General features: G+C 43.6%; 1 protein-coding gene and 2 pseudogenes across 2 annotated transcripts; 1 reads left to right on the top strand and 2 right to left on the bottom strand.

Annotated features, from left to right (window-relative positions):
- Positions 1–1,151: 1,151 nt before the first annotated feature.
- On the bottom strand, positions 1,152–2,372 carry LOC136465616 (uncharacterized; annotated as a pseudogene).
- A 4,322-nt stretch (positions 2,373–6,694) lies between these two features.
- On the top strand, positions 6,695–11,900 carry LOC136463374 (endo-1,4-beta-xylanase 1-like). 2 transcript variants are annotated; one of them, XM_066462380.1, is made up of 3 exons: positions 6,695–6,871; positions 7,941–8,510; positions 10,529–11,900. In XM_066462380.1, the coding sequence occupies exons 1-3, from the start codon at positions 6,869–6,871 to the stop codon at positions 11,648–11,650; spliced, it is 1,695 nt and encodes a 564-aa protein (XP_066318477.1). In that variant the 5' UTR covers positions 6,695–6,868; the 3' UTR covers positions 11,651–11,900. The 2 variants fall into 2 exon arrangements, with proteins under 2 accessions (XP_066318477.1, XP_066318476.1); XM_066462379.1 differs by lacking the exon at positions 6,695–6,871 and adding an exon at positions 7,575–7,689.
- A 4,743-nt stretch (positions 11,901–16,643) lies between these two features.
- On the bottom strand, positions 16,644–19,237 carry LOC136467062 (putative F-box/LRR-repeat protein At4g13960; annotated as a pseudogene).
- Positions 19,238–20,493: the final 1,256 nt, after the last annotated feature.

Below are 20,493 nucleotides of genomic sequence, written 5' to 3'. Positions count from 1 at the left end.
AAAAGGAAGTCATGCCCTTCATCTACTGCTGGTAGTAGCAAAAGACACTGTAGTGTAAGTTTACCTACTTATTCCATGTGGTCATCCTTAATAGTAATATACTTTCTTTGTCTTAGTTATATACTTCTTTTGTTTTGCAGGATGGACAAAAATCTATGAAGTCATCAGCAAGAGTGAAGACAACGCTGATGGAAGGGGCTCGGGCTAAGGTCACCCTAGAGGCCACTATACCAGGGATGTCTGGAAATCACAGTAAAGCAAGCCTCCTAGTTTTAGGTGCTTCTACCTCCAAGGTTGTTGTTTCAGCTGCAGGACCAGCCAAGTAGATTTATCCAGAGGAAGGAAGACCAAGTGCATCTGATCACAAGAGAGCCACTCCTTCTACCTTACTGCTGACAGGCCCAAATCCTTGAGCCCATGTCTGTGTCTATGTCTTATCTATGCTATCTGGAACTATTGTAATGAACTTGGATCTATCTTATCTAGGCTAGGTGGAACTATTGTAATGAACTTGGATCTGTCTTATCTATGCTATCTGGAACTATTGTAATGAACTACTGTAATGAACTTGGATCTATCCTTCTACCTTACTTCATGTGTGTCAAAGCTCACTGGTTACTGAAGTTGAGCTCAATACTGAAATGAAAGAAGTGTGTGCTCTAAATAAAGAGCAGGAGAAAGCACTAAGATTAAGGCTGCAGCTTGTTGGTGCTTACAAAATGGTCAATTTGACAACAGAATGCAACAACACACACTGAACTATATATTTTGAAGTTTCTTGGTTACTCAGGTCTAGACTCAGAAGTCTGAATACAACAACACACATTGAACTACAAGAATTGCAAAGAAGCATTGGCAACTATTGCAATCATATCTGGGACTGTTGTATTGAACTTTAGTCATCTCTTTGTGCAGACGCTATCAAAAATTTGACAAAGCTCACTGGTTACACATATAAAAGGATTCATGCAACCACATTTTACTAAAACATTAGGACATGAGCATTAACCTGATACTCATACATGGTCCTGAGCATTATGCTCATGCATCAAGCTTATACACAACCCATAATACAACCTGAACAGGTTTTCAGTACCAACATGGATCCCTAACTACAACTACAACTACACCAAGGCTAACACCACATTGACTTACATGATCCAAGGCATCCAGGAAGCAGCCACTAATCCTACACAAACAAATAGAGCACCAAACAAGAACTTCCTCTCCTTCTCCAATGTCCCTATCCTCACCTCTAACTCAACCCTAGATTCAGCTCCCAACTGCAATTTAGCTTGCATAATGGCCACATCTCTCCTAGCTGCAACAAACATGGCCCCTCTGTCTTCATTGTACCTGACAGCGCCTTCCAGCTCAAGCTGCAGTCTTTGATTCTCCCTTGTTGTGCCTTCCAGCTGAAGCTGCAGTCTTTGATTCTCCCTTGTTGCACCTTCCAAGAGTCTTGCAGTCTCCATTCTTGCATCTTCCAAACTCTATTCAGCTACTCCAGTTGCACGCTTCCAGTACTTCACTGCATCTCGCAAATCAAGCAGAAGTTGCTTCTTGAAGCTACTGTTTGGCGGATCCACCCAATTATAAAAGTCGCAACCACCATCCTATGAAACAAACCAATAACCAACAAATTAGAGACACACTCAATCACTGATGCATCTACAGACTATGAATTACGAAGAGGACAACTTACATGAGCCCGTGCACACTTCAGATGCCGCAGTCCTGGATTCAAATCACTCCAAGATATGAACCTAGCAGCTTTTGCACCGCATTTGCATAGCACAGCTGCGGTATACTCTAGTGGTCCTTCACGATAGGGGATGGGTGAGGACGAATCTGATATGAACCCGCTAGGGTTGAATCCCGATCTTTCGATGAGAGAAGGTGGATAACTCGATTTGGGGATGGAGATGACGTTCACGGCCCGACTACAACCATCCAAGGATGCTGCGCCTTAGCAACCGATACACCACCTCCAACAGCCGTCGCGATCTTGTGGAGCACGATCAACCAAACCACTAGGGTAATTCCTGTAAGCAATCGAGGAACAAGCAAGAACAAGTAGAACAAGCAACTCAATTGCAAATATGGAGATGAAGAACCAATCTGAAATCACAAAGTTGGGGTTCTGAATCGAGTAGAACGGATGGTCTAGTCGACACACGCGTCTACAAGGAAGTAGCAATGGCTAAACTTGATCTAAACAAAACCCAATCTGTTTGTTGGCTGCAAGTCGTCCTCGACTTGCCCCAATGGCATTCAAAGGTGCTTGCTTTGATGTTGGAGCATGGAGCGACGACTATGCTGCATGGCCACAACCAGCAATGCTCCCCTTCTTTGGCCTTACCCTGTTGCATATTGGAAAAACTAGGAAAACTTTGCAAGACATTATTAGTGTTAGTGCAGCCCTCAATTTGATCTTGGTATTGTGGCCCAAAAGGATATTTTAGATTAGAGCAAATATAAACTTTATGCACCAAATATTCTCCTTTGCTGTCATATTTGCCAATTGCATGAAGCGAGCAATGATTAAAACTTGGCAAACCAGAATCAAATTTAAGTTTCTCTTTTAGACAATTTAGATTACATAGAATATCAAATTCAATATAACCCAAAGTATTTAAAGAGGATAGCAAGTTCAGTTCATCTTGTGCACATGTAATAGGATGAAAAAGCTTATCTTCAGCACATTTGTATGGTTCCAAACCAAAAGTATCACACTTATTCGCTACTTGTGGCATAAGAGTAAAAGAATCATCAGCACACAACTCCTCTTTATCACAAGGAACAACAAGTAATTCATTTTGTGACAAAGGAAAATCAGTAGTGGGTTCCACTATTTGTTGCTCTTCATTAGCATGCAGAGTGGACAAATTTTGGACATTATGGGTCACATCATTCTTGCAAGTATTCACAAATAATAGACTCTCCTTTTCAGCATTGAGAGCAAGACAAAACAATTGACTAATATGTTTGTATGATTTACTAATTAACAAGGTTCGAATTTCAGAATTGAGCCCTCTCATGAACCTACTCATAACATCTTCCATGCATTCATCTAATCCACCAAACATGATGCAAATCTTAAAATCATGGTAGTATTCTTTTACAGTCCTACTATCTTGCTTCAAGTTGTCTAATTTTGCAAGCAAATAATCAGCATAATATGAAGGAACAAATGCATCTCTAAAAAGAAATTTGAAGTCTTCCCAAGATTCTAGAACTTTGTTATGCCTACAAATGTGTTTCCATTCTAGTAAAGCATATTCAATCAAAACATTAGAGGCAATACAAATCTTTTGTTTCTCGGACAGGTCATGCTCATCAAATTCATTGTCTACTTTTAACTCCCAATCAATGTAAGCTTGAGGATCAAACTTACCATCATATAACGGCAAGTGTTGAATGATATCCTGAATATGAGGGTCTAGTTTCAACAGCTCAAAAATCTCCATATCACCTGCCATGATTAGTAGAAAACAAGAAACACAAAAAACAATATGTATCCTCCTATCAACTACTAGGATGTGTCGGTTGTAATTCTCTCAAACTCAACTTGTTAAAACAAGCCCTTACAAGTTCTTACCAAGCCAAACAGGAGGTGACGGCAACCAACAAGTCTACAACCATGGAATGAAGTGTATCGGTGCCGCAACAACAACACCTGTCAAGCTGTAGTCGAAATATGTGGAGCTATAGGTGGGCTAAAGCAAGGAAGTACTAGAACCACGTTAGTTGCAAGCAAATTGAACAAACGCTCAATGACGTTATTGTGCTGGTCCTAGGCTAGTACATGCTAGAGACGCGAGCCTAGACACAAACGAAGTCACTGAGCTGCAACAAAGAAGGATCCCAAGGAGAGGAATAACAACAAAAGAAAAATCCTTCTCTTCTTCTTTCTCTTTCTGTTCTTTCTTTCTTTCTTTCTTCCTGTCTTTCTTTTCTTTCTTTCTTTTCTTTCTTTCTTTTCTTTCTTTCTTTCTTTTCTTTCTTTCTTTTCTTTCTTTTTCTTTCAAGTAGCACAAAGCTGAAATTTTGCAACAAGAGATAACAAGCTACTTACAGCAATTAAATGTATCCTTGGGAAGGGTGATTCAGTAGCAAAGTCAAACCAGTGGCTGTTTTGCAAAACCAGGAGATGCGCAAATCTCCAGGGCGATTACGAAGCGCTCAAAATGAATTTAGGAGCAATGTCAGATCTGTTGGAAAGAGCACAAGTTAAGGTTTCCAGATTATATTTAAACTCCTTATTCGGACTCCTGACAAAGGAAATATGGTGCTTTTCTTTTCAGGATAAAACAGGACTCCGAATCGAATTCTACCTTGATCTTGTTGGATTTCCTTTTTGTAGATGGAAATATGGACGTGGATGAAACCTCCAAGGACGTGGCTAGGATAATGGTGGTAAACAAAACAAAGGAATTTGGAAATCCACTCGGATTTGTAGAGAGAAACAAATAAACTCAAATCTGCGATGGTGACAGAAACGTGACTAGAACTCGAAACTCTAAACGACTAGACGCTAAGACCAGCAACTTGACACGACGATGCAACCGTTAATTCAATAAGCCCTAACTAAGCAGTAATAGTATTAAGCTCAAAGGGTTTTTGGGATTATGAAGAACTAATCTACTAATTTTGTTTTGGCTTTTTCTGGACTAAAGGAGATTAAAAACAGCAAAGAACTGGAAGTCTCTCACCGATCAACCTGGCTCTGATTACAACTGATATGAACCCGCTAGGGTTGAATCCCGATCTTTCGATGAGAGAAGGTGGATAACTCGATTTGGGGATGGAGATGACGTTCACGGCCCGACTACAACCATCCAAGGATGCTGCGCCTTAGCAACCGATACACCACCTCCAACAGCCGTCGCGATCTTGTGGAGCACGATCAACCAAACCACTAGGGTAATTCCTGCAAGCAATCGAGGAACAAGCAAGAACAAGTAGAACAAGCAACTCAATTGCAAATATGGAGATGAAAAACCAATCTGAAATCACAAAGTTGGGGTTCTGAATCGAGTAGAACGGATGGTCTAGTCGACACACGCGTCTACAAGGAAGTAGCAATGGCTAAACTTGATCTAAACAAAACCCAATCTGTTTGTTGCGGCTCTAATCCTTATTAATACCTAGGGAACGACCAAGGGGTGTTGGGGTCGTTCTCCAACCCTAGGACGCATCCCTAATGGACCCAACTTGATACATGGGCCATCGCCCCAAAATAGGGTGACGCAGCACCAAAGGCAGAAAAGGTCCTGGCGTGAAAACGACGACTACGGAAGCATCGGATAAGATATAGCCATGAGTCCAGATCCGTTGGAAAATAGACTTGATAAGCTTTCCAAAAAGTGCTAGAACGTCCCAATCCGAGTCCGTATGCGACCGTGGTGAACATCACAAGTTGGAGCTGTCCTGGAGTCCGAATCCAGCCCCAAAACGTGTTGGATTTGATCTCTTTCTTTCCTTGGACCAAAAGTGACGTGGTGTCCAGGTGGAGGACGTTAGGAATACATGGATTTGGTCCCCAATCAACTTCATTAACCTTCCATGCTTTCCATATGCAATCAAACCTTCCCTTGATCCATGTAAGTATTTCTGAAAATGACAACGAACACACATCATGGTGCAGCATCAATTCATCAAATGTATCAAATACAATCATGGTAAAGGATTGTTTCACCTGTGAATCAAAAGTTGCTAATGTGGTTGTATCTAGGCAGGTGATGTCCTCATCAGAATCGCCATGGGAATCGCCATGGCGACGCCATCGTGACTCTTGGGTCCCCAAAGTTCAGCTGGATCTGCTTGAGGCCGCCATATACAACTGCGAAGGCGGCGGCAGAGGGGAGACTGCGGATGCGGAGGCACCGAAGGAGAGGATGTGGTAGCGGCTACGACGATGGAGGCGGCGGCGTCGTCGTCTAGGGTTCGGGGGAGAGGAATTGAGAGGAAGAGATAGAGCTGAGCGCCCCGGCTCGTGTTTTGACCCACACCGTGATCCAACGTGGCCGTCAACGCCAGCATGGCCACTCAAAACCAGGAACATCTCAGCGCATACCGCCTCAAACGCGCCGAGGGGCTTCAACTGAACGGGTTTCAAAGTTCGGGTGCTCAGATCAGACGGTTTTGTACTTGGGGGTAAAAATTAGACCGACATGAGAGTTCAGGGGCCAAAAGTGAACTTAATCCTATTTTAAATTAACACTAATACAAATATATAACAGAATGTTTAGAGCCTAGAAACAATCTAGACATCCCAACTAACACTAAACAAACTAAACCTACCGTCCCAACTAAGCACAGGTGTACTCTCAGCCTCCTCTGCAAAAGTTTTCAATAGCTCAACACCTTCTTCCTTTCAGTACCAGCATGGCCATCATCCACTATCATCACACTGAAAGAACTCCAAAACATGAACTTTGAATGAAAATCATCACAAAAAATGGCTAAAAATCAAATAAAAATGCTGCCAACAAGACCTAACCTTGCGATCTTAGGTTTATCTGCTGCTTATGCTACACAGTTATTGGGCGGCTCATCCATGCCGAACAATGGCCCTCTGGTCAGTGCACGTACGTCAGCACGGCGAGAGCGATGTCGCGGTGCATCACCATAAATAGGTACACACACATGACACAACATAATTGATGCATGCTACGCTTTTGCTAGCTTTTAGCCGCTATCCGTGCCTTGAAGCCATGCTTGTAGTAGTTTTAGCGACGCTGTACGCCTAAACGAACTGGGCGCATCATGGTCCATCGTCTCCTCCATGCAGTGCGGGTGGCGGCTGCAACTTGCAAGCAATTGGTGCCATGAACTCTATACTTGATCTGCACGCTCCATATACATGGTATGATATATATCTCGATATATATAATTTTTTTATCAACTGCCAAAGATTTTATATATAGCACTACGTACTACTTGTTATTAGTTCATCATAGAATCAGTTTCCATGGCATATATGTATACTTGATAGAATCAATTAAAGGGTAGCGTGATCCCTGGAATAGTTTTCATGGTCGTCAATGCAAAAATCCAGTATGGAGCCTAACTCTTGCTTTGCTATCATGGGTAGTTATTTCCAGTGGACACGATAATCTGTAGTGAACAAGGTGATAGATATCAGGCGCTAATTTGTCACACACATGCAGTGATGGATCAGTAAAGAGACTAAGAGTACAGATATAAGAGAAGAATCTAATTAAACACCCACTTCTTTGAATTAGCATGTATGTATCATCTCTACAAATTTAAGTCTGGCCAATGAGAGTGCTCTTGCTTCACCTTGACTTCCAAAAAAAACAGGAGAGAGAGAGAGAGAGAGAGATCTTGGTAATAACATTCATCACACAGCTGGTTGCTTGCAGTTTGTTCCTTGAATCATCAACCGGGGTAAGTTAGTTCGTCTTTGCTACTACGCATTGCTGCAAGCAACGCTAGCGAGCGGTAGTATATTTTTTCTGCCACAAAGATAAATATATGACAGCCGAATGTCTTTAAATACGGCTGCGTCCTCGGTCCCGTTTCCTCGCAACAAGTCACACGAGCAAACAAGTTTCCATTAGTCCCAACGCGCGCCCACACACACAAAAAACTCCCGGGCGCCAGCTCGATCATATGGAGACCATTTCCTCCAGCTTGCCGACCATGGCCTGCAGTCACCAGGTATGTATGTGCACACACACGCACGCACGCATATATGTGTAAACTTGTGCAAGCCGGCTGATTTTGTCGTACCAGTACAGTACGAACAGAAGATTAAAACATACATGACTCCATTAATTTCTCCGCCGGCCGGCGCACTACCCTTGTATTGTACACTACAGACTACAGTTGCAATGAAGTGCGTGCATACTCTACGTCGATCGTCTCATCACTTCCTTTGTTGCGTGCATGTTGATCGATCGACCTTGCAGGGTGATGTCGTCGTGTTCGAGGTGAACGCCATCGGCTGGGCTCCCTCCGGTGCGCGCACGGCGCTGTCCCTGCACCACGAGCTCGACCCGGCCAGGCTCCCCGCCGCTAAAGGTGTGGCCGCCATCGGGCACGAGCGCACGCCCAGCGGTCGGTACGTCCTGGCGGCGGGCCGCGCCGACGAGGACGACGGCCTGTGCCAGGCGATCACGCCGGGCGCGCTCAAGCCCCGGGTCACGTACCGTGTCGCCGGCTGGGTCAGCGTAGCGGCGGCGGCGCCGGGCGCCGGGGTGGGAGGAACAACGACCCACCATCCCGTGCACGTCAGCATCCGCGTCGACGGCGGCGCTGTCGCCTGCTCGGCCGCCTCCGACTCCGAGTCCGAGGCAGGCACAGGCGGCAGCAGGTGGGCGGAGATCAAGGGCGCGTTCCGGCTGAAGGAGAGCCCCCGCAGCGCCGTGGTGTACGTGCATGGGGCGCCTGCCGGCGTCGACGTGAAGGTCATGGACCTAAGGATCATTGCCACGGACCGAAAAGCGCGCTTCAGCTACCTCAAGGAAAAGACGGACAAGGTGAGCGACACGCCTCATGCATTTACGTCTTGAAATGCCCAACTTAACCAACTGGTTTAATTTTGACCGCGACCAGGGCTGTAGTATTAGTATTAGTATTAGTATTAGTATTAGTATTAGTATTAGTATTAGTATTAGTATTAGTATTAGTATTAGTATTAGTATTAGTATTAGTATTAGTATTAGTATTAGTATTAGTATTAGTATTCACAACCCTTGTTATTATCTCTACCTAGCTAATGTGTTCTTTATGTTCTTTTCATCAAAATCAACTAGTATAAGGTAAGTATACGGACGTTCAGGGCATCGACGTATACGTACGTATATATACGATGCATGATGTTGCAAAGGTAAGTTTATTTGCATACGGAACCAAAAAACTGGTGCACGGATTTATGAAACGGGTTCTAGTATATATACGAGTCAACTCAATAAAAGTTTCACAAAAGCGCAAAGGCTTTGCGTAGGTGTATATGATGCGGGTGCCAAAAATATCAAATATCTAAAGGATTTTTAAAAAAATTATTCTGGAAGTATGAAATATGGAATTGTCGAGCCTTATAGAAATCTGATAGATTTAATAAAAAAACTGTCAACAGATAAATTACAAAAGTCATAACTCAGTCAATGACCGTAAGAAAATGTTTTTTCCAACAAAGTGGCAGGAGATCTGTCTTTCAAGTAAGAAAGGAATATATGTACAAAGGACTTGTAAGAAAATATTTACACACTATATATGCATGTTTATCCAAAGCGACCACACAAACGCCCACATACACATATTAATAGTAATGATAATAATAGTACAATTCGTAGTATGTTATATTATACTTCTTAACAACATGCTTGAATTTAGTTTCAGAAAAATCGTAGCAAAAGATATTCCTAGTTTGGTTTTGAACTCGACGAACTCTATATACATGCTACTTAGATTACTGTACGTTGATCGATCGACAAGACCCATGAAGAAGATTGGTATGGAAAATGTAACTATCAGTGCTTCGAGAGGCTTGTAAATGAAGATATATAACTCACACGTCCCCAACAATAGGCCTACTTATATACATATATATATATAATTGAATTAATGTCATTGGTATACGGGTGTAACGTGTACACCGATGATGCATGCATGAACTAACCAAACCTACTTACTTTAATTTGCTATCTTACAACAATGATGACAATGAACAGGAACTTAGCTTGAGAGAAACAATTCCATGGATTATTTAGCTAGTGCCATTTGTCCTGGTTGCTAACTTGCTACGAATAAATAGTAGTCACGCATGATTAAGGTCGGCAGTTGCGTGGCGCGCGGGGCGATATGACCGCATCGACCGGTCCGGGAGAAATGAGAGAATATTATGCATGGTTTGGTCGCATTGGTGCCCCGTACGTATTGTTTTCTTGCTATATTTGTTAGGCGTGTTGCGTTTTGACGGCCGGGTGGTGCCGCGCGCATCGATAGTGACCGCACCAAATGAAGGTGCTGCGTGCATACGTATTGTTCCTACGGGACGACATCGTTTTGCTTTTGCAGCCCGGCCCTCTAGCGCTAATTCTTGTCCGGTCAAAATCATGGCATGTCAAAATTTGTAATCATCAATTGGCTCATTGCCAAAGAATTGACACACAAATATCTATGGTCAAAGTTTTGTCAAGTCTCTAGAAAGTTTTTAAACTGCATAGAGGAGAATATTGGTAGTCAACCAAATGCACACATATGTTTTCCCCCTAATTTTGTTAGCCTTATCTTGGCAAGCCTAAATTTTGGCTTGCTATAATTTTGATTGGACAAAAATTGGTACCCAACCACCCTTAATCAGTGGTGCCCATCACTCTCAGCCACGCCGTCGCCGAGCAATCATGATAGTATCATTTCTAGCCTAGAGTTATATACTTATGCTGATGTGTAATAAGCATGTAAAATATATGTACTGTACATTATAGGTTTCCCTTGTGTTGTATCGATGACAAGTGCATGATGCGTGACATGCATGCGTGGACCATGGCTGCAGGTGCGCAAGCGTGACGTGGTTGTGAAGGTGGACGGGGCCCCGGCGGGCGCGCCCGTGCGCGTGGTGCAGCTGGACAGCGCCTTCCCCATTGGCAGCTGCATCAACGGCACGGTGATCCAGGACCCGGCCTTCGTGGACTTCTTCACCAACCACATGGACTGGGCCGTCTTCGAGAACGAGCTCAAGTGGTACTGGACCGAGGCGCAGCGCGGGCAGCTCAACTACGCCGACGCCGACCGCCTGCTCGACTTCTGCGACCGCGCGGGGAAGCCCGTGCGGGGCCACTGCATCTTCTGGGCCGTCGACGGCGACGTGCAGCAGTGGATCAAGGACATCGCCGACCACGACGAGCCGGACCAGCTCATGGCTGCCGTGCAGGCACGCCTCAACGGCCTCCTGGCGCGCTACGCGGGGCGGTTCCCGCACTACGACGTCAACAACGAGATGCTGCACGGGCGCTTCTTCCGCGACCGCCTCGGCGACGACGTGGCCGCGCTCATGTTCCGGGAGGCGGCCCGCCTGGACCCGGGCGCCGCGCTCTTCGTCAACGACTACAACGTCGAGTGCGGCAACGACGCCAACGCCACGCCGGAGAGGTACGTGGAGCTCATCCGCGACCTGCAGCGGCGCGGCGCGCAGGTCGGCGGCGTCGGGCTGCAGGGCCACGTCACCCACCCCGTCGGGGAGGTCATCTGCGACGCGCTCGACACGCTCGCCGCGGCCACCGACCTGCCCATCTGGTTTACGGAGCTCGACGTGTGCGAGCCCGACGACGCCCTGCGCGCCGACGACCTCGAGGTGGTGATGCGCGAGGCGTACGCGCACCCGGCGGTCCAGGGCGTCGTGCTCTGGGGGTTCATGCAGGGACACATGTGGAGGCAGGACGCCGCGCTCGTCAACACCGACGGCACCGTCAACGACGCCGGGCAGAGGTTCATTGACCTCCGGAGGGAGTGGACGTCCGACGCGCGGGGATGCCTCGACGCCGATGGACAGTTCAAGTTCAGGGGCTTCCACGGCAGCTACGTGGCGCAGGTCACCACGGCCACGGGGACGAAGATGCTCAAGGCCTTCACCGTCGACAAAGGGGACACGCCTCTCGTGCTCGACGTGGATAACTGAACATCGCCGCCTGACAATTACATGCACCACTAATTTCATATATCAAGTACCTACCGTACCAGCTGGACTAATTAATTTGATGATAGGCCGTCTACCACGCAACAATTCGCCCTCACCCAAAAAAGAATCCACTCCAGTGAGGACAAGTATTTGGATAGCAGCCGGCCCCCCCTAATATATACTATTCCGTAATCGGTATTATAATTAATAATAATATGAGTGATGATGTATTGTACTGGCTGAGCCTAATTTATTGAGGACATATACTAATGAATAAAGTAATTGAGTTATATTAGTCGTTTTCTATACACGCGGAATACCTTTCGATCTGTTCTATCACTTAAAACTCCCACAACAATACACGGGGGTATTTTTCTACATTTCTATTAACCACAAACCAGTGTAAAATACATCTATCACTTATAGGGTGCGTTTCAGGGTTCGAAATTTCGGCGAAATTTTGGTGGGTCTAAGCGTCCATGTACAACTCTTCTGACCCCTTAAGGCGCCGCTAAGGCGTGTTGTATTCAACTTTTCTCTGCCTTAATACAAAGACGTGCAAACCTTTTATGTGACCGAGAAAAAAAATTGTATGAAATTTTGCGAACTTCGGTAGTTTCGGTGGTGGCCGAAAGAAAAAATCTGAATTTTTGTACTACACTAATACATGTAACATGTGTTATATAACTCTAGACTCATATTTTCTATTATTTATTGTAACACCCTCAGTGTTACGCTGTAAACCATTTGCTAAAACATGTCGTGAGCATCATGTTTATGTGTTAATGCATGTAATAAAGAGTGTAGATCAATTTCCGTAACTCAAAACGATCAACGGAAGTGCGAAACGAAAGTTAATTCCATAGTCATGTTATATCATTTAGGGTTTAAAATCAATTTTTATTAAGCAAAAATGCTATAGAACATGTATATGATACTTGAATAAAGTTTGAAGTACAAACTTTGTAGATGGCAATAAAATACTTGTTGTTGAAAATATTATTGTTAGATAGTATTTCTAATAGCTCAGAGAGGGAACTTGGATTAAAATTCAGCCCAAGACTTAGCAAATTTTCAAAGGTGGAACAGTGGTGAGGACCGCTGGTTAATTCGCCATTAGTGCAAGGTCCTTTTTGCAAGGTTGCCAGCGCGCGAGTGGCATTCCCGCGTGGGCCGCATTTGCTAGGCCGGTCTGTTGGCCATGGGCCGCGCTATGCTGATTTCGTTTTCCTTTTTCTAGGAATTGGCTAATGGTTTTTCTTTTAATTCCGGAGCTGAGATTGTATAATTAATATAAAATCGTATAAGTATTCAAAAATTATGAAATAAATTCTGTTGAGTTCCTAAAAATGTTGTCTATCTGATATCATGGTTAGTTTATACATGTCTATGTTGATGCTAAGGTCTATTAAATCATTTGAAAGTGTTTAATGTTATTTAGATAATAATTGTAGGAATTTTTGTGGCATTTGGTAACAACTTTGGCCATGAAATTTTTATAGTAGGTTCATTAGATTATTATGTGCTCACTATAATTTTTGTAGCCTTAGAATAGATTGAGAAATATGGTAGTTAAGTACTCCTTGTTTTGGTATATATATTAAATCGGTAATAAAAATAAGGATGCCTTTAGTTGCTAAGATAATGCTTGAAAGGTTTCATACCTGTTGAGTGGAATAATAGGTAACTTAGCATCTTAGTCATTAGAGTTAGCTTAGTAGCTTGGTAGATGTATTCTTATTTTAAGAGTTACTGTTGCCGTATTACTAAGTGTTGCATCATCATTTCATGCATGTAGATAACGAGTTGGTAGAGTTCATGACCGTGGGCGAGCAGGAGTACGAGGAAGTAATTGAAGAGTACGAGGAGGAGATTCTTGTACAGGAGGGAGCCCCGGAGCCACCAGCAACTGACTTTGCTAACACCTCACCTATCAAAGGCAAGCCCCGGTGCATAACCCTTATTTTGAATGATCATTGTGTATATATATATATGTGTGTGTGTGTGTGATGTGCATTTACATTACAGGTATTTTATGGAAACGGCACGCATAGATATACCTACCTATGAGTCCTACTAACTTAGGCTGAGTAGCTGCTATACTTAGGTTTATCGGTAGCGTGAGTAACCTGCCGTTACTCACAATAGGTGATTATTATTATCACTCATGATAAAATGGTGAGAGGAAAAATGAAGACTGGGCAGAGATATGGTATGGGTATTGGTGGGTGTAAGAGGTTGTGTTCCGTGGCCAACGGGGCATAGCTTGGTTACACTGTTTTCCCTATCCGTGTCGGTTAAGGACCGGCCGTTGCATTGGAGTCTAGTCAGGTCACAGACTTATTATCTTGAACACATACTTATTTATGGGAGCAGGGAAGGCTCGTTGCTCTCTTATCATGGGTCCCGGCTCTTTCCGGACCGACTGATTGAAGGCGGGAATGGTGGAGGTCTAAGCACCACACTGAGTCGGGGACTCAGGTGTGGGAGCCTAGAGTCCAAGTTTGTACGGAGACCTGGATCCCTTGACATGAGAGTGATGGGTTGGTCCTCCTTGTGCCTGGGTACAAGCGGGATGTGTGTTTCGGGGTACCCAGATGGGCACATTGATTCATGAATCGCCGGGTAATCCGGTACGACTTATCTAGAATCTAACACCGTAGTAAGAACTGGAAGATGAAAGATGGTGAAATAGATCTGTTTTCTCAACTCTTGCTTGAAAGTAGAATAGGTGCTTACCTAGAATGGTTAGATAATGGACTAATCATGACTACTAATAAGAAACATACATAAGGATTCACTAATAATATTGCTTTCCGCAAAAAGAAAACCCAGCAAACCATAAAACTTATCATATCCTTTGTAGTCGGGAAATTATTCTCACTAGTCGGGTAAGTCTTGCGAGTATATTGTGTCCTCAGGGTTTATTTACCCTTGTTACAGGTGCAGCTTGAGGAGTAGCTGTTGTGTGAAGGATTCTTCTAGTAGGCATAGACATATCCTTATATATTATCGATAGACGTTTATTGTAATTTTACTGTTTAAATTCCGCACTCTGAGCTTAGTACTATAATAATGTATTTCTAAGAACCCTGGTGGTATGAAATGGATTAAGTACTGTAAACTCATTCTCATTATTGGATCCTGGAGGAAAAACATGAATTATTCGAGTTCTCCCTTGGGGTGTGCTCGATGGAACTGCTCGAAGTATGTCGCTCTTAGGGTGCTTAGTGTCTGGTGGAAGACGAGGACCTCCGAATGTGTATTATTTCGGACGGTTCTGCCACATTTATATTGCGTATTCTTCTGTTCAATATATGTGTAGTAACAAATCATACTAATATTTATTTAGATCTATTTTTTAGAAAAATCATACTTCATTTGCTAGTCTCTAAATAAAATTTGGTAAAAATTTTGTCGAATTTCATGAAATTCTGTTTATTTTGGTGGTGGTCAAAATTTTTGCAATACCTAAATTGAAAACACCGGTTCGTTTGGTTCACGTTTTAGACCTGACCTAGATCCTAAGCCAGGACATCCAAAGCCTGGTTTCACAATGCAAGAAGTGGTTGTCTCACCTCTTCCTCACCCTTGTTCTTCTCCAAGCTGGAGCCGCCACCGCCCATGGAAGCTAGCAGCCCAGCACCAAATCCCACCGCCATGAAACTCTTTGCGCTTCAAGCTAATACAAGCAGCCCCCAAATCTCTTTGCTTCAAGCTAATACAAGCAGCATGACGGCGCACCACCAAAAATCTCTCTGCTTCACCAAATCCCTCGCCCTTCCTCTTCTTCAAGCTGGAGGCTCGAGCGAACCAGCAGCACGGCGCGGCGGCGCACAGATGAGACGAAAACCAAAGATGTATCCGCCACCGACCCCCCGTTTTGGCTTGCTCGGGCCTGGCTAACAGCTCGGACAAGCATCCAAACATGAATGAAGAGCCTACATTAGCTATGTCTGGATAGGCCCTAATAAGACACCTATCCAAACACACCCATATGCTCTAAACAAGTATTTGCTTTAACTATTACTGCGATCACATCTCTTCCACAAAATTGTTTTGCTTTACGTATCTATATAGCAAGATTTATCTACAGCAAGAGAACAGTATGGTGTCATATATCAATACGTACATGTGGTCTAGATTTTAATTAATTCCAATAAACCAATAGAAATACATTTTAACTTGAAAATCCCATATTATTGCCAAAAACTATAACTAAATTATTTACATGGACAAACATATGGAATAAAGTCTACATTAATTTTTTGATGAAAATAGTTAAAGTTAACAAGGAAACAATGCAGTATTAGTCAGTCTTGGCTCCAACTTAATAAAGAGAGAGTGTAACGTGTACTCCCTCTGTTCCTGTTTAAATATTGCCTAGGTTTTTTTTTTTTTTGCTAGTCAAACTTTCTTAATTTTGATTAGATTTTTAGAAAATATTAGTAACATTTGTATCTCTAAATAAATGTATTATAAAAATATATACGCTGATTAATCTAGATACTTATTACGCACCAAATATTAGTAATTTTTTTTTGTATATATTTAGTCAAAGTTGAGTATGTTTGATTTCTTGATACGTGAGAACGACAGTTAAAAGGGTTTGGGAGAGTATTTGTTGTAGTGTTCTAATTATAGCCTTGTTGTTAGGGCCATAGCTAGTTTGTCTAATGTAGAGATGAGTATGTTAGAAAATCTGGTTGTCACACTTTCGCCTTTTGGCCTGCAAGCGATGGTTCCCTCCTCCCTGCAGCGGTCAGGGGAGCCAGCGCATGTGGCCTGCAGCGGCCAGTGCAGCCGCCGCGTGCCGCGTGCGCCCAGCAAGGCAGCAACGCCTAATTTGTTTTATTTAGTATTATATTTCAAGAAAAGTCTACAATTCAGTCTGAACTAATCTCCATGGCATTGTAAACATATAAATTATTTGCATCGGGGAACATCAATGGCGTATCATAAATGCATAGAAATTTGCCACACGAGCTGAAGTCAAAAGAACTGAATTCCACTTCCAAATATCTTCAAGCCTTTAACAGGGTATTGTTATTGATCGCCTTGGCCTGAACCAATACTTAAAAGAAATAGACTAAAGCAGCTCGAGCAGATGTGAGTTGGTAACACGTAACAAAGCACTAAATTGATGCGCATACAAGTTATCCAGTTTTTCACAACATGAATCCATCCAAACTGAGACTAAGATCCAGGTGAACCAAACGTCCGCATGCATGGTCCTGCGTCCACAAACGAATGAATGAACTGTGACTTGTTCCAGTGATTGATGCAAATGAAATCTATAGTGAGATACTGATGTCAATCTCATCACGTTCTATGCCATTCTCAGTCAGAACCTCCACCAGGTTGTCGAGCACAGGCTCATGTTCTTGAACCTCCCAGCAAACAATATCAACACTATCAAGGTGCTCACAGCTGAACGACCTTTCTTCTAGTTCCCCAATGAATCTCTGATGTGTATGGCCAACCTGAAATGTGAGAAAACACAGGTTTCACTTTGATTTGATTGCACATGCATCAACTTCTGTACAAGGATCAATTAACATGTGGAGAGAGCCATGTACCCCTCTGAGTTTCAGAGTTAGATTCTCCAGGCTAGGTGAGTTCTGAATACTATCAATGGATAGAAGTCTGGATGCAGACACCATTGACTGAGTGTCAGGGTTGTAAGATTGTTGAATTTTGGGCACCATTGTATATTTCCCATATTCAGCTGCAAAAGGTTCATAGGATTAAGACATGATAAAGAATTCCATATTTTATAAAACATTCATGACTTCAGCAAAGTTGTCAAGACAATTGAAACGAGCTAAATTTATGTGCCAAATAGTTTTGATTCTTCAGTGATAATATATCTTCAGAATATAATATCTGACAAAGGTCACACTAAGCACAAATGTTTTTTAATAAGAATAATTCACATTACATTATACTGTGCCTATTTTCTTAAGTGAGATTCAACCATCTAGAGCACAGGCAGATACACTGGTGAAAGGCTTGGATTAGGTGACCTATCTACTGGATTCTACTGATCTGATTGTAAGTATAGGGATGCACTTACTGTTTGTCACATGTTAAACAACCCCATTGTGGACAAGATGCATTTCAGCTCTTGTCACATGTATATCAAAGTTCCTTGTGTCAAAACGCCAACTAAGGCTATGTTCCACAAACTTTTGTAAACCTTCAAATGAACTGAGTACGAGAACTAAATCGTGTTATATTATCAGTTGAGAGCATTAATCATCCTCTAGGTCGTAGCATCAAAATAAACTGTGAAACACTTGGTTTTGCAAAGGAATAAAAACTGTATACCATGCTTAGATCTCAGATTTTGACACATAAATATAGGCATGGATGCAGAGTGTTGAGGCCTTGTTTAAATCCAGGGTGTAAAGTTTTGGGGTGTCACATTGGGGTATCGCATGGGGTGTTCGGATGCTAATAAAAAAAATAAATTACAGAATCCGTCAGTAATTCGTGAGAAGAATTTATTAAGCCTAATTAATCCATCATTAGCACATGTATGTACTGTAGCACCACATTGTCAAATCATGGACTAATTAGGCTTAAAAGATTCGTCTCGCAAATTAGTCGCAAACTGTGCAATTAGTTATTTTTTATTCTATATTTCATACTCTATGTCCAAATATTCGATGGAATAGGGAGTAAACTTTAGGGGGGGAACTAAACAAGACCTGAATCAAAAAGCATACCATATCTCCCTCATAACTGAAGTTTAAATCAGTAATACCAGAGGCTCTTGAGGAACTGACGGATATCATCAACATCGGTATCGTCGGTATCGAGTACAACACATGCTCTCTCCAGTGATTTCATGTTCTTCAGCAGAGGTATTATTGTTTGATGATTATAGTTAAGACAGACCAGGCTGGGAATCGAAATAGAGCACTGTTCTTCAAATGAGTAGTAACAATCAATATCCATGGTCAAAACCTTCAGCGTCTTAGAGATGATCTGAACATCAGAAATGCCACAGTCATGTAATATGAGATACTTCAATGCTTTACAACCTATTCCAAGTTGGCAAAAGAAACCAGGGTACAAGATAACACTTGTAAGATGCAGCCTTCTCAAGAAGCATCCAGGAAGAAACACCGCGGGATCCAGCTCCAACCTATAGTCCCGTCCCGTAACCATGACAGATCGAGCATTGCAATGTAGAGCATGGCAGATCCATAGGTTAGCATCTTCTGAATACTCATCAAAGAACCAAGGCATGTCATACCAGAGCCGAAACTCGTCCAAGGCAAATGGGTTACGGAGCATCAAGAAACGGTTGAGAAACTTCTTGAACAGCACGGTGTACTCCCGGCAGTCATTAGACATGTGCTCAAACTCGACGGGCGTGGTGTTGATGCAGGGCACGGAACGCCAGAGGTTGCGCCACTGCCGTGACAGCACGCACGTCTGCACGACCTGGCGGGCTTTCAGGTAGGACAAGATGAGGAGGAGCATGTCATCGGGCAGGGCGTTGATCCTGCACATGGCGCCAGGAACGCGCGGGTCGCCTGACATGTCGGCCGTTGCGTTGGGGTCACTGGGGGGCATCCCGTCGATCAGGTGGTGCTCAGACAAGCTGCGGCAAGGAGGCCAGAGGAATTATGGAGACATGAATCCGCAGATTTGTTACCAACTAGGAATCACGATATAGTGTCTAGGTAGTATTTAGAGGTAAATGGAACTTGTGTTCGTCGGATCAGCCGAAGCCAAGTCCGCCGCCATCGCCGCCGGCACAGCCACACGGTTCTGAAATGTCGAATACAAGTCCAAGACAAAAGCTACTTCCTCACGCCTCTCTTAACAGAAGATTACATGGGCTCTGGCAGGCCTAGTTGAAGCCACTCTGGGCCAGCGACGCGAGGGTTGGGCTTCTTTACTCGTTTCTCTCTTGTCTTCAGCCCAGCTCGTTCATCGTCAGGAAGATTGGCGCCTTCAGCTTCTCCTTGCCGTTCTGAAGACGTAGTCAGTCGTGTAACACTCCTCCTTCCTTGAAAGACGGCTTGACCCCAAGCCGGCGCACGGGGGAACTCCTTCCCAGGTGGACATCTCCGAAGGTGTACGGGACCAGCGAACGAGCACTTGCTGAATCATCTTGTTGTTGTGATAGCGTAGGCGACGGTCCAAAATCTCCAGAGGAACCTGTAGATTTATCGAAGGCATTGGGAAGTTCTGGACATACCAGCTGTGAGGATGAGATGACCGGCTTGAGTTGAGAAACATGAAAAGTGGGATGTATCTTTGCTGAAGCTGGGAGCTGAAGAGTATAAGCCACTGAACCCACTTTGCCAATTATAGTATAGGACCCAAAATAACGAAATGCCAGTTTGTTTGGAGACCTGGTGGCAACAGATGACTGAACGTAGGGTTGCAATTTGAGATATACCTGATCACCAACAGAAAAACTACGATCAGTGCGATGTTTGTCAGCAGATTGTTTCATTTTCTTCTGAGCCCGTAGTAAGTGCTGATGCAGGAGCTGTTGCATCAGAGATCGATCTTGTAGCCACTCATCCAGGTTAGGTACTTGGCAATTCTCAATGTCCAGTCCCAGTTGGCGTGGTTCATGACCATAGAGCACCACAAACGGTGTCTTGTTAAGAGCAGAATGATAAGAGGTGTCATACCAGAATTCTGCAAGTGATAACCAACTAGACCATTTCTTGGGGAAAGCATGCACAAAGCAGCGTAAGTAAGTCTCCAAACATTGATTTACGCGCTTAGTCTGACCGTCACTTTGAGGATGATATGCAGAGCTCATTCTCAGATCAATACCAGTTAGTTTAAACAATATTTGCCAAATGGTA

Source organism: Miscanthus floridulus, chromosome 7, assembly GCF_019320115.1.
Source record: "Miscanthus floridulus cultivar M001 chromosome 7, ASM1932011v1, whole genome shotgun sequence".
Lineage (NCBI taxonomy): Eukaryota > Viridiplantae > Streptophyta > Magnoliopsida > Poales > Poaceae > Miscanthus > Miscanthus floridulus.
Note: the sequence above shows the minus strand (reverse complement) of the source record. Positions and strands in the feature narration are given on the sequence as shown.

Bases quoted from the DNA above. Each gene is read 5' to 3' on its own strand.
- LOC136463374 (XM_066462379.1), top strand. From the start codon at position 7,642: ATGGAGACCATTTCCTCCAGCTTGCCGACCATGGCCTGCAGTCACCAG. The intron at 7,690-7,940 runs GTATGTATGTGC...TCGACCTTGCAG, and splicing joins CCATGGCCTGCAGTCACCAG to GGTGATGTCGTCGTGTTCGA. The intron at 8,511-10,528 runs GTGAGCGACACG...CCATGGCTGCAG, and splicing joins TCAAGGAAAAGACGGACAAG to GTGCGCAAGCGTGACGTGGT.